General features: G+C 34.0%; 1 protein-coding gene across 1 annotated transcript; it reads right to left on the bottom strand.

The window, feature by feature from the left end:
• Positions 1 to 6,659: 6,659 nt before the first annotated feature.
• LOC132066710 (homeobox-leucine zipper protein HOX3) lies at positions 6,660 to 11,436 on the bottom strand. Its single transcript, XM_059459947.1, has 4 exons — positions 11,214 to 11,436; positions 10,228 to 10,463; positions 9,716 to 9,795; positions 6,660 to 7,030 (listed from the first exon to the last, which is right to left on the bottom strand). Exons 1-4 carry the CDS (start codon positions 11,299 to 11,301, stop codon positions 6,793 to 6,795), a joined length of 642 nt encoding a protein of 213 aa, XP_059315930.1. The 5' UTR covers positions 11,302 to 11,436; the 3' UTR covers positions 6,660 to 6,792.
• Between the last annotated feature and the right edge of the window lie 1,167 nt (positions 11,437 to 12,603).

Genomic DNA, 12,603 nt, shown 5'->3' with positions numbered 1-12,603 from the left:
AAAAATATGCAGAATGCAGAAGAGAGAAGGGAGTAAAAACGCAAAGTTTCAGTTGTTTGAAATTTTTCAGTAGTGAAAAGGCGAGGTAGAGCCTCGGAATTTTAAGCTACAGATTTGGAAAAGACATGCCTGTTCGTCAATGGCAGTGTCTGTTCGATAGTGTCTATTCGATAATATTACCATGAAAAATTAATTTCCATGAATTTTTAAATAAATTATTGCGAAAATATCAGAATTTAGGAAAACAAATAATGGCATTTAAAAAATAAATTTGGTCCAAAAAGATTATCAATCAAATCATTTGACCAAAGCCGAAGCCGATGCAGAGCGACAATGGCGGCGGCGCGAGGCGACTCCCTCTTTTCAACTCTTTAAAAGCTAAAAGAGGTGATTCCATATAAGCACACAAGAAGCGTTCTCCCCCACCAATGAGGGACAAAGTGCCACAAAGTGCCTTTGTACAATTGAATTTATTTGAATTTCATTTCCGTCCATTTTATTTTTCCACCATTTCCCAATTCACACTACACTTATCTTTAAAACCCATGTCTTTAAAGCCTAACAATTCCCCACATGAATGGGTAATGGCTATACGATACATGAAAAAACTTGTGTGATTTGCAAGTAAGGATTAATCGCATCTGGATAAGTAGGTTTCCCTTTGAACTTTTTATAGTGAACACATGTCGGATATACTCGATCAATCGGTAGATTTGATATCTTTAAGCCGTCGAACTTTGGTGTATACCTAGAAAACCACATGTCACACAATTAACCCTTTAACCGTCTTTGGTTCTCATTGTTGTGTTCGTTTCAGCCATGAACTGCGCCTGGTCTTGTAAGTGAGTAGAGAATTGGCCTTACAGAATTCTCCTTGAAATGGCTTACACTTCACACTTACATAGGTGATTCCTAAACATGTAATCCTTTAGAAACACAATTTGATATACCCTGTATTAAACTTAGAAACCATTAAAAAGCCGTAATGCTTCATCCTTGGTACTGAACATTGTCTTCATCAAGAGAATGGACCAAAAATTTATTTGACAATGTTGAACCATCAATCATAACTTTTTTTGATCTCCTTGAACCTAGACCTTGGGATCTCCAGTCTTCTAGGTAGAGTTACCGCCATGTTGACTTGTCCTCGGCCATAATCCGATTCCCTTAAATGTTTTCTCAACCGCCTCTCTAGCTAGGCCTTTTGTAAATGGATCTGACACATTATTCTTTGATCTTACATAGTCAATTATGATAATTCCACTACAGAGTAGTTGTCTGAAGGTATTATATCTTCATCGTATGTGACGAGATTTGTCGTTATACATAACGCTCCCAGCCCTTCTTATTGCCGCTTGACTATCACAATCTATGCATATAGGCGCCAAAGGTTTAGGCCACAATGGAATATCTTCTAAGAAATTTTGGAGCCATTCAACTTCTTCACCGGCTTTGTCTAAAGCTATGAACTCAGACTTCATTGTAGAGTGGGCAATACACATTTGTTTGGATGCCTTCTAAGACACTGCTCCTCCACCAATGGTAAACACATATCCACTTGTGGACTTAGTTTCCCGATTGATCCGGTGATCCAATTTGCATCACAATATCCCTCTATTATTGCGGGATACGAATTGTAGTGCAAAGCCAAGTCTTGTGTGTATTGTAAATACACCAAAACTTGTTTCATTGCCATCCAATGAGTTTGATCAGAATTACTTGTGTATCGGCTTAATTTGCTTATCGCACAAGCTATATCTAGCCGTGTACAATTTATGATGTACATCAAACTTCCCAACACTCGAGCATACTCTAATTGAGACTTGCTTGGACCTTTATTTCTCACAAAATTCTGGTTTAAGTCAATTGGAGTTCGTGCTACCTTGAAGTCCAAATGTTTGAACTTTTCAAGTACCATTTTGATATAATGAGATTGAGACAATGCTAGGACTTGAGGAGTTTTGCGGATTTTAATTCCTAAAATTAAATCGGCAACTCCTAAGTCTTTCATATTAAACTTGCTAGCAAGCATACGCTTAGTAGCATTTATGTCGGCAATGTCTTTACTCATTATTAGCATGTCATCAACTAATGTAAACACATTTATCACACTCATTGATCTTAAATCCATTTGACAACATTGTTTGATCAAATTTCGCATTGCCATTTTTTCAATGATTGTTTAAGTCTATAAAGTGACTTAACGAGTCTATACACCTTTTTTCTTTTCCAGGAACCACAAACCCTTCAGGTTTTTCATGTAAATTTCTTCCTCCAAATCTCCATTTAAGAATGCAGTTTTAACATCCACTTGATGAACTTGAAGGTCATACACGATGACCAACGCTATTAACACCCAATTAGATGTAATTCTCGTTACTGGTGAGTATGTGTCAAAAAAATCAAGGCTTCTCGTTGTCTAAGACCTTTGACAACAAGTCTTGCCTTATATTTGTCAATAGTGCCATCAACTTTCTTTTTTCTTTTGAAAATCCATTTGGAACCTAAAGGTTTGATCCCTGGAGGAAGATCAACCAACTCCCAAGTAGGGTTGCTTAAAATGGATTCTATTTCACTATTAACTGTCTCTTTCCGATATTGTTCTTCTGAAGAAGACACTGTTTCCTTAAAAGTTTGAGGCTATTTTTTTTCCATTAAGAAAGTTAGAAAGTCTGGACCAAAGGAAGTTGATGTCCTTTGACGTTTGCTACGTCTTGGGTTCTCCTCATTAGGAGTAATTTCCTTTGTCTGTTCCCGAGGTCATTTAGATTTTTCGCTAAGCGACTCACACTTCTCTTTATATGGATAAATATTTTCAAAAAATTCTGCATTATCTGATTCTATTACCGTATTAACATGTCGTGATTTTTTGTTGTGAACCAAAAATCCATATGCTTTGCTATTGGTGCAATATCCTATGAAAACACAATCTATGGTTTTCGGTCCTATTTTTACCCTTTTGGGTTTAGGAACTTGTACCTTAGCTAGACACCCCGCACTTTGAAGTATTTCAAGCTGGGATTTCTTCATTTCTATCTCTCATATGGAATGGATTTTGTTTTTCTATGGGAAACTCGATTAAGTATTCTATTAGCTGTAAGAATAGCTCCCCCCCCCCCCCCCCAAATTCTGGGGTAAACCAGAACTTAACAGCAAGGCATTCATCATCTCCTTTAATGTTCTATTTTTTCTTTGTGCAATCTCATTGGATTGTGGAGACGAAGGGGCAGTTGTTTGATGAATAATGTCATATTCCAAACAAATTTCTTTACAAGGAGATTCGTATTCGCCACCCTTGTCACTCCTTATCATTTTAATCTTTTTGTTAAGTTGAGTCTCAAATTCACTTTTGTATTGCCTGAGTGCTTCAATTGCTTCATCTTTACTATTAAGTAAATAAACATAACAATAATGAGTGTTGTTGTCAATGAAAGTAATGAAATACTTCTTTCCATCGCGAGATGGAGTTGACTTCATGTTACATATATCTGTGTGAATTAAGTTTAAAGGATTTGAATTCCTTTCGATTGACTTGTAAGGATGTTTAGCATACTTAAATTCCACACGTATTTGACATTTTAAATTGTCGCATTCAAATTTAGGCAATACATCCAATTAACCATTTTTCGCAAGGTTTATAATTGACATGTCCTAAACGGTAATGCCATAAATCATTTGACTCAAGTAAGTAAGACGAAGCTGAAATTTTCTTAGTATCAACGACCATTACATTTAGTTTGAAAAGACCCTCTGTAAGGTAACCTTTTCCTATGTACATCTCATTCTTACTTATTACAACTTTGTCTGAAACATACACACACTTAAAACCGTTCTTTACTAGAAGTCCCCTAGAGACTAAATTTTTCCTTATTTCTGGAACATGACAGATGTTGTGAGAGTCGCCACCTTGCCAGAAATCATTTCAGAAATATCTTTCCATAACCTTCAATCTTGGCTGTTGCGGAATTTCCTATAAAAATGATCTTGTCAGGTTCGGCAGGAGCATATGAATTGAATGCTTCTCTAATAGCACAAATATGGCGAGTGGCGCCAGAATCAATCCACCACTCTTTAGGATTTCCCACTAGGTTGCACTCAAACAACATACCGCACAAGTCATCAACTTCCTCGTTTGTTTAAATCATATTAGCTTGACATTTTTCCTTTTCCTTCTTCGGAGCACAACAATCTGTAGCTTTGTGTCCGATTTTTCCACAATTGTGGTAGTTTCTCTTGAATTTCTTCTTGTTGGGATAGTTTCTTGATCCTGACGCCATTTTTATCTTTTTTGGATTCGTTGGAGCAGTTTCAACAATGTGTTCTCCCTGGTCATTGTTGATATCCCCTTAGCCTACTTTTCTACTGCCTTGTTATTTTCCTCGATTCTTAATAGAACGATGAGATCTTCCAAAGGTCATCTCCTTTTGTTTGTGTTTCAAGTAATTTTTGAAGTCCTTCCATAAAGGAGGCAACTTCTCTATTACTGCCGCCACTTGAAACGCGTCACTAATGACCAAACCTACAATAAAAATTATGTAAGTCACAGCACACTTAATACTTTCCACAGAAGTATTAATTAGGCTTATACCTTCAGCAAGGGGATCATGGATGATAACCTGTAACACTTGAACTTGAGTAACAACAAACTTGCCGTCTATCATTTTGTAGTCCAGGAACTTAGTAGCGATAAACTTTTTCAATCTGGCATCCTCAATTTTATATTTCTTTTCCAACACATTCCACAGTTCCCTCAAAGTTCCCACATTACTATAGACGTTGTAAAGATCATCCTCCAGTCCGCTAAGTATATAGTCCTTACATAAGAAATTCGAGTGCTTCCAAGCCTCGATCACAATAAAACATTCACTTTTAGGAGTTGATTTGAGTAGAACCGAAACTTTTCCCTTACTGTACTTTTGCAGACTTGAAGTTGTCAAATAAAAGAACATATTTTGTTGCCACCTTTTGAAATCAATCCCGGTAAACTTTCGGGCTTTTCTAACGCAGCGACTGGAGGAGGCAGCATTGCTTGTAAAGCCAACTACGGGTTTGGTGTGGCAGTAGCAGTAGCATTTAGATTTGGAGTTTGGTCTCCCATTTCTGTTGACAAACACAATCAGAATTAACAAAATCGGTGAAGGTTAAATCAGTGAAGTTTTTATATCTTCAAACTGAAAGCCAAATGTTAATTGCTCGATGAAGTTTTTATATTCTTCAAATCGAGTGGACAAATCAGTAGAAAGTTACGGAAACTTTAGTCTCAAAAGCGAAGTAGAAAATCCAAAGATCTTAGTCTCCAACACAACCAGAACACAAAAGATTAAACAATAAAATTAGATTTCTTAAGCTTGTTATCTCTAAATGTTCAAATTCAGTGATTTACCAAAACTTTACTAAAACCAGTAATTTACTACAATCAGTAACTTTCCAGTAATTCCTAAAACCAGTTTCTGTTTTGTAAAAACCAAAAAAATGTTAACGACAGAAATTAGATGAAATAGAAAATTTTCGAGCCCACAAGTTTCTTGTGTGTCCTTAAGAAATCTAATCCCCTCACAGTTTCCAAGGTTAATGGATTAATTTCTCCTAGCATAGAACGGAAAAATATTTTGCAATAGCGGCAATGCAAATTACAGAACTTCAGCGAACTCAAATGGCAGCAGCAAATCACACCGGACACATACGTTTTTGGTTTGAAAAATATGCAGAATGCAGAAGAGAGGGGAGTAAAAACGCAAAGTTTCAGTTGTTCGAAATTTTTCAAGAGGAAAATCGTGTTTTTAGCCTCGGAATTTATAGCCTCTGGTTTGGGAAAGATATGCTTGTTCGTCAATGGCAGTGTCTGTTCGGTAGTGTCTATTCAGTAATATTACCATGTGGAAAAAATTAATTTTCGTTAATTTTTAAATTAACTTATCACGGAAAATAAATAATGGCATTTAGAAAATAAATTTGGTCTAAAAAGATTATCAATCAATCAGATCGAGCCGAGCTACGACGACGGCGCGAAGTGAGCCTCCCTCTTCTCAACTCTTTAAGAGCTAGAAGAGGTGATTCTATATATAAGCACACAAGAAGTGCTTTCCCCACCAATGAGGGACAAAGTGCCTTTGTACGAAGAAATTTATTTGAATTTCGTTTTCCTCCATTTTATTTTCCCACCATTTCCCAATTCACACTACACTCATCCTTAAAGTCCATGTCTTTAAAGCCTAACATTATCTTCCATAAAGAATAGCAGTGGAGGCTAAACCTCCGCGAATTATAACTTTCGATCTCCGCAAATTATCCAGTTTTTTATAGTGTAAAATGTGGTATAATTCTGAATTTGAATTCATTAAGTTCAAATCCTGAATTGATCTCTATCCGGCATCATGCATGGTGGATCTAGTTTTTCTCAATTGGTGCGATACTTGCTAACTACGGAGAATAACATTCGTTGCCACCCTGTTGTACTCTCAATCATTTTTTGACACCGAGCGTGGTTGAACCATTTACTGTTGGGAGAACTAATAAATATGGAAGAAACTTATACAAAAGAACACGTTCTTGTGTCGTTTTTTTTTCAATAGAAAAGCTAACTCGGCCAGTAAGGAATAGATAAGCAAAAGAGATGGCAACCCAAGTTAAAGAACAGACAGAATAAGAAGATACCCCCATGATGAAAGAAGTTGAGTTCAATTGAAACCACTGAACTATTGTTGTTTACTCGAACCATATAAACATATGAAGAACAAAAAAGAAACCATATATATTACATGTTAAATTGTATCCACTTCGAACCTACTGATTTTAAATTCTGGATTCGTCTTTGACCGTGGTCTTCGTGACGCGTTCACAATGAGGGCACATGGTAAGGGTGGACGCCGACATCGGCTGGCAGCTGTGTGGTGATAACACCGTTGGTGGGCCTACTTTCATGGCTCGAAGTTCTTCCACTTCTCTTTTAAGTCTTCGGTTTTGTTCGGTCAATGAACCAAACCATCTCTTTAAGTACTCACATTCCATCTCCGTTTGCTTCAATTTGCTCCTGTTAAAACACAAATATAACTAATATTATGAGTTTATGATATTCAGAACACTGACTCAACTAATTTAGATTCGCATAAGATCCATTTAGCGGAAAGACTAAGAAAATTAATTTTTAGGACTTAGAACCAGCTATTTTTTGGTTAAGAAGAGGATCCCATTTAGGGCGGTAAACTAACCCATAAAAACATGATCCCGCCAACCTATTATTAACCTGTCGTTCATTTATTAACTCAACTCATTTTATTCCATCCAATTCAGCTCGTTTAGAAGTTAGGTTGATTTGAACTAAATATGTGGCCTAAATAGATTCGTCGAAAATGTTATCAAAATGTCTACATTTTTTTAGAGTGCGATATAATGGATTATATATAGGTATAATTAAAAAAACAATTTTATGTTAGTTTTCTTTTTTTGTAGTTAACTAAATTATAAGAAAACAAACAATAATTTAAGTGTTTGAGGGATTGGGTTATAATTCATAGTTTAGGCTATCTTGACCTGGTCTATCTTAGCTCGAATAACAATGGACGGGTCACTTTTAGCCCATTTTAACCCGTCTAAATTCTCATCTGACACCTCTAAATCTAATTCCATTTATTCTTCCACATTCGATTCGATGATGCTAGCAGTAGAGTTATTAGAATGTTGATTACTGCAACTTATGCATAAAAGGGAACTTTTTTTCCCTAGGCATCTGGTTTTTGAAAGTTAATTATTGATGCTGGTTCAGTAATGCAGTAAATTCACTTTTTGCACGTCAGGAAAGAAGAAACTGTTGGATAATTATAAAGGAATTAATGCATTGAACCTTTCTTCTATCTTTAAATACACGTGCATGTGAGACATTATAAGTAACACCTGAAAAAGTTGCTCTACAAACTGTTCTATGGACCATTTTGGTCCGACATATTGGACTAATTAAATGCTAATTACTTTTTTGTAATTAACTTATTAAATGCTCAAATTGACCGTCTATTCTTGCTTCTCTAAAACAGAAATTATACAAAAAAAAAAAAAAAAAAAGAAGGAAAAATGAATATCCCAGATTATATATTTACAAAATATAAGGTGGAGTACTATATTAGAGTAGCTAGTATTTGTCAATATGTTAATAATTAAATTACAAACTTGATGTGACTTTAGTGTAACAAGTCTTATTTCCCTCTTCTTTGGTGGAACCTCTTTTGGTCTGAAACCAGGAGAGAGTCAAATTTCTTTTTGAAGTCTCTAATTAAACTTCTTTTGTGACCCTAATTTTCTGGAGTTTGTTCCCACTATGTTTTCACCAAAAAGATGTTAAAGTTGCTAAACCTGAGTATTTATACAGTACAAGCATCCATTTTCTACTAGTTAACTATAATGTACACATATAACACAACTTTGCATTATATAATTATTCGGTAGAATCCGACAGCTTTGCCAAAACTCTATACTATGTTAAAAGTTCAACTTAATGTGTATTAATACCATATTCAAAACTTAGCTATCTTTTTCAAAACACAGAATCCATAAATTCAAAATTTTAAGTCTGACTCTAGCTACACGTACGTGCATTACAGACTTAGAAAGCTTAATGTACTCTTAGCATAAAAAGTCATGAATTCAACTCGTCTAAAACCCAATAAACTGTTTTTTCTAGAATTTAAAATCCATTAACTCAAAATACTAAATTCGCCTGTGCAACAAGTACGTGCATTGCTGACTTTGAAACCTTATTGTACTTTAAACATAAAAAGTCATGAATTCCACTCATGGACTTGAATATAGCTACCCTGCGTGTCTGCCCCATATTTACCAATATAATTTTAGCTGTATTTAATTGACCTTTGAATTTAATGGCCTACACAAGTACACCAAAAATAACACATGTGGGCCTTAATTTTACTTTGGTTCTTAAAAGTTTATTCAGATATTTGCATTATACAATGAACTATCGCTTTCTATATTCAGAATGCAAGATCAACAAGAAGAACATTGGGATAGAATCTGATCCTTGTTTTAATACCAGCCACTTGTTCTTATTCTATCCGATGAATAATTAGTTTACTATCTTTATAATATGTAATAAAGAGGTTTGAACATTAATAGGACATGATATGAAACCATGAGATAAAATCGCATGTCCAAACGCCTACTTAGTTTTAGTTTTAGTTATAAAATTAATTAAAGAAACATAAATTAGTGTTAAATCCTCGCCATTATCTCATCTCAACCACCAACACCATCAATGAGTTAATTAATCAGTGGCGATGTTAGGAATTCGCTAAGAATGTTTAAGGTCTAATATGTACGTGTAAAAAGTAATTTTTAACTTATATGCACGGTATATTTTTCTATGTACCCACTATATAATTCTATTATGAAGGATGTTCACCCATTATTCCACGTGACTACGTCACTGGAGTTAATAGCAGCAACCAACAGATGAAGTGCCACATTTATTAGACAAATTAAAATACTTCTTATAATATTAATCATAATGGGTGTTTGGCTATATTATTCTTATCTCTTCTTTAATGAATACGTTCAACACTAATGTCTTCTGGGAAGAATAGTAACGGTAGAACTGGAAAACTAAAATTACTCTATTTTGATTTGGTTTTTTAAGTGACAGTCACTTTGTATCAAATATTTGACTTTAACTGGACACAGTAATAAAGAAAAAAGTGCATTTGTAAAGTACCTTGCTCTACGGTTTTGAAACCAAACCTCCACTTGCCTTGGCTTAAGCTTTAATTGCGTGGCTAAAGCTTCCTTTTGTTTCTGCATTTATTTGCCATTATAGAGATGATTAAAGGATGATCAAATAGAAAGAAAAAAAAAATACTTCACCCGTCCTATTTTATGTGATGCATTTTGACTAGACACGAAATCTAAAAATGTGTTACACTTTGACTGGGCATGGAGTTTTAGAAAAAAAAAAATATATGATGCACTTGACTGAGCACGGAGTCTAGAAAAGAAAGAATATTTTTTGAAACTTTTGATCTAAAACAAATCATAATAATCATGGGACTATAAATTATCTCATTAACTATAAAGAAAAAATTGCGGTTAATTTATTACTAATTACAAAAATTATCATTACTAATTACAAAAATTATCATTCTTTTAAAACATACTAAAGAAGTTCATCACATAGATTTAAACAGAAAAGGTCGTAGAAATGGAGATTGGCGATGTATTAATACTTACAGGGTTCAAAGTGTGATTTTGTCTGAAGCTTTCTTCAAGAAGGAAAGATTGTTGTTTTGTTAAACGGAGTTTTTTTCTTGGAGGGCCACAAAGTACTCCATTAATATTATTATTAGAGCTCTCTTCTTCTTCTTCTTCTTCTTCTTCCATGCTTTCTTCTTCATTCATATTTCCACCTGATGGCACTTGATTTATATCCAGCTCCCTCATCATATTATAACCACCACCCCCTTCACCTTCATCGATCAAAAGAAAAAATTAAGAATCAAACCAAGACTTGGAAAAATAAAGGAAAGAAGAAAATTAAAAGAAATAATAATTGATCATATATACCATCCAAAAAACAATAATAATAAAAAGCAACAAAAAAGAAAGAAAGAAGCTTTCACTAATTCAACAAAGGGAGAATGTATAAACCATGCAAGAAACCCTAAACCTTCGTACTAGGACAAAGCTACAATCCACGAACCCTGGTCAGGTTAATACCCTTTGCCGGAAAGTCAAAGACGGATTCAAAATTTAAATTGTACGAGTTCAACATTTAAGGTTCTTAGCACTAACTTATTATACATTTTTAAATTTATGTGTTTCAATATCTGCTATTTGACAATTTTAACAAATTCTTACGCATAATAAAATATGCTTTGCGTTGAAAATACTGAATTCAATTATAAACTCAGTAACTTTAAAATACACCCACGCGTCCATTTGAAAATTTTTCTATGTCTAATTTTTAAGATATATCAAATCTTAAACGCAACATAGTTAAATTTCTGATTTCGTCACTGTTTTTTTTTTTTTTAATAAGAAAAGGGGATGAAAATAGAAAATATCATGCAATTAATTAACGAAATTAAATCCTCTATCAAAAAGGGGCAAACACTGCCAATCAAACTACTCCAAAAGTAATATCTTAACTTTTTGAAAATTTAAAAACTTTTCTCTAGTGATAGAACTCAAAAAATGATAGGATTATATTTACTTACCAGAAGAAGGAAAAGATGATGAAGAAGAAGAACCAGGAATAGATATGGTGAGCTCCAAACAAGTGGAATTTTCTGGCATAATTTCCATTAAATTAATTAGCTGCAAAAATCAGAATTATTACTAGTAATATTCTGCAGCAGCAACAAGAATTAAGAAGAAGGGCACAGGGATATTTTTAGACAAGAGAATATAAGGTAAAAGGGCCAAAGGAAAGAAGGGGCAGAAAATGATGAAAGGGAACAACCAAAAAGGGGTCAATTAAATAGAAGAAAGAAATAATGTTCACTGTCATTAATTTCCTAGTTTTGTTGTTATTATATTAATTGGGAAATTGACTAATGACCATTGTCGTCAAGTCAAATAGTCAGAGATGTGTTATAAATGACACGTTAATCATAAAGACTATTACTCTCTCCGTCTCAAATTCTTTATCGTGGTTATTAAACATAGTTATCTCAAATTATTTATCGTTTTAGAAATTCAAGACACAATTGATTATGTTTTTTCCTTTTTATCCTTAATAGAGTTTTGTCATTGATAGAGATGACACATAAATAGAGCGAATATTTTATGGAGAGAGATTATAACTTTGACATATATAAGAATAAAGTTAATCAAATATCCTTTCTAATTAATATTTCTTGAGGGGCATCTAAAAAAAAATGAACAAATACCTTGAGACCGGATAGAGTAATAGAAATTTATTTGTTTGAGGGGAACAATAATTAAATTACAAAATGAGATTGTGCGGCCAATAATTTTGAGGGTGCAACTTGTTCTTTTTCCTCCTCATGTTTGGGCAAAAAGGGGATTTAGTTTAGGGGTTTGTCGGTTCATAAGTCAGCTGCTGATATGATTGGAAATTGGAAAATGCTCTCTCTTTTATGCTTTATTTCTTGAGCCTCAAACTTGGAATTGTACGCTAATTTAATCAACATTTCATGTTTGATTTTTATACCACTGACGAGTGTGCTGGATAGATAAAATTTTCGATCTTTAATCCGAGGTTTTGAGTTTTCAAACTTTGAGAATAAAAAAATTCTTGGTAAGAACGTTTTTTTCTTTAATGATCTTGCGCGACGTATCTGAATTAGATGGGCCAGAATATAACGGATACCAAATGATTGTCCAAAATTGTGTGATTTTTATTATTTTTATTACTACCTTTTACAAAGGCAGATTCAGGATTTGGAGGCTCCGGGTGCCATTTTTTTTTTCCGATTCCAAATAGAGTAAAATTTTGGTCAATTACGTTGGGCTTCGGGTCAGGTTATTAGTTTCTTCCATTTATATTAGACAAAACGATAGAATGAAAACACGTAATAATTACAACAACTTGGCACACGGATTAGAACTTTGGACTATAAAACTTATGATAATTTAACTTCT

The sequence above is a fragment of the Lycium ferocissimum genome, chromosome 8 (assembly GCF_029784015.1).
Source record: "Lycium ferocissimum isolate CSIRO_LF1 chromosome 8, AGI_CSIRO_Lferr_CH_V1, whole genome shotgun sequence".
Classification (NCBI taxonomy): Eukaryota; Viridiplantae; Streptophyta; class Magnoliopsida; order Solanales; family Solanaceae; genus Lycium; species Lycium ferocissimum.
This window is presented reverse-complemented; position numbering and strand designations above follow the sequence as displayed.

Excerpts from the sequence above, each read along its gene's own strand:
- LOC132066710 (XM_059459947.1), bottom strand. The coding sequence starts at position 11,301 with ATGGAAATTATGCCAGAAAATTCCACTTGTTTGGAGCTCACCATATCT. Across the intron at positions 10,464-11,213 it reads ATCATCTTTTCCTTCTTCTG|GTGAAGGGGGTGGTGGTTAT; the intron begins GTAAGTAAATAT and ends TGATCGATGAAG. Across the intron at positions 7,031-9,715 it reads TTTCAAAACCGTAGAGCAAG|GAGCAAATTGAAGCAAACGG; the intron begins GTACTTTACAAA and ends GTGTTTTAACAG.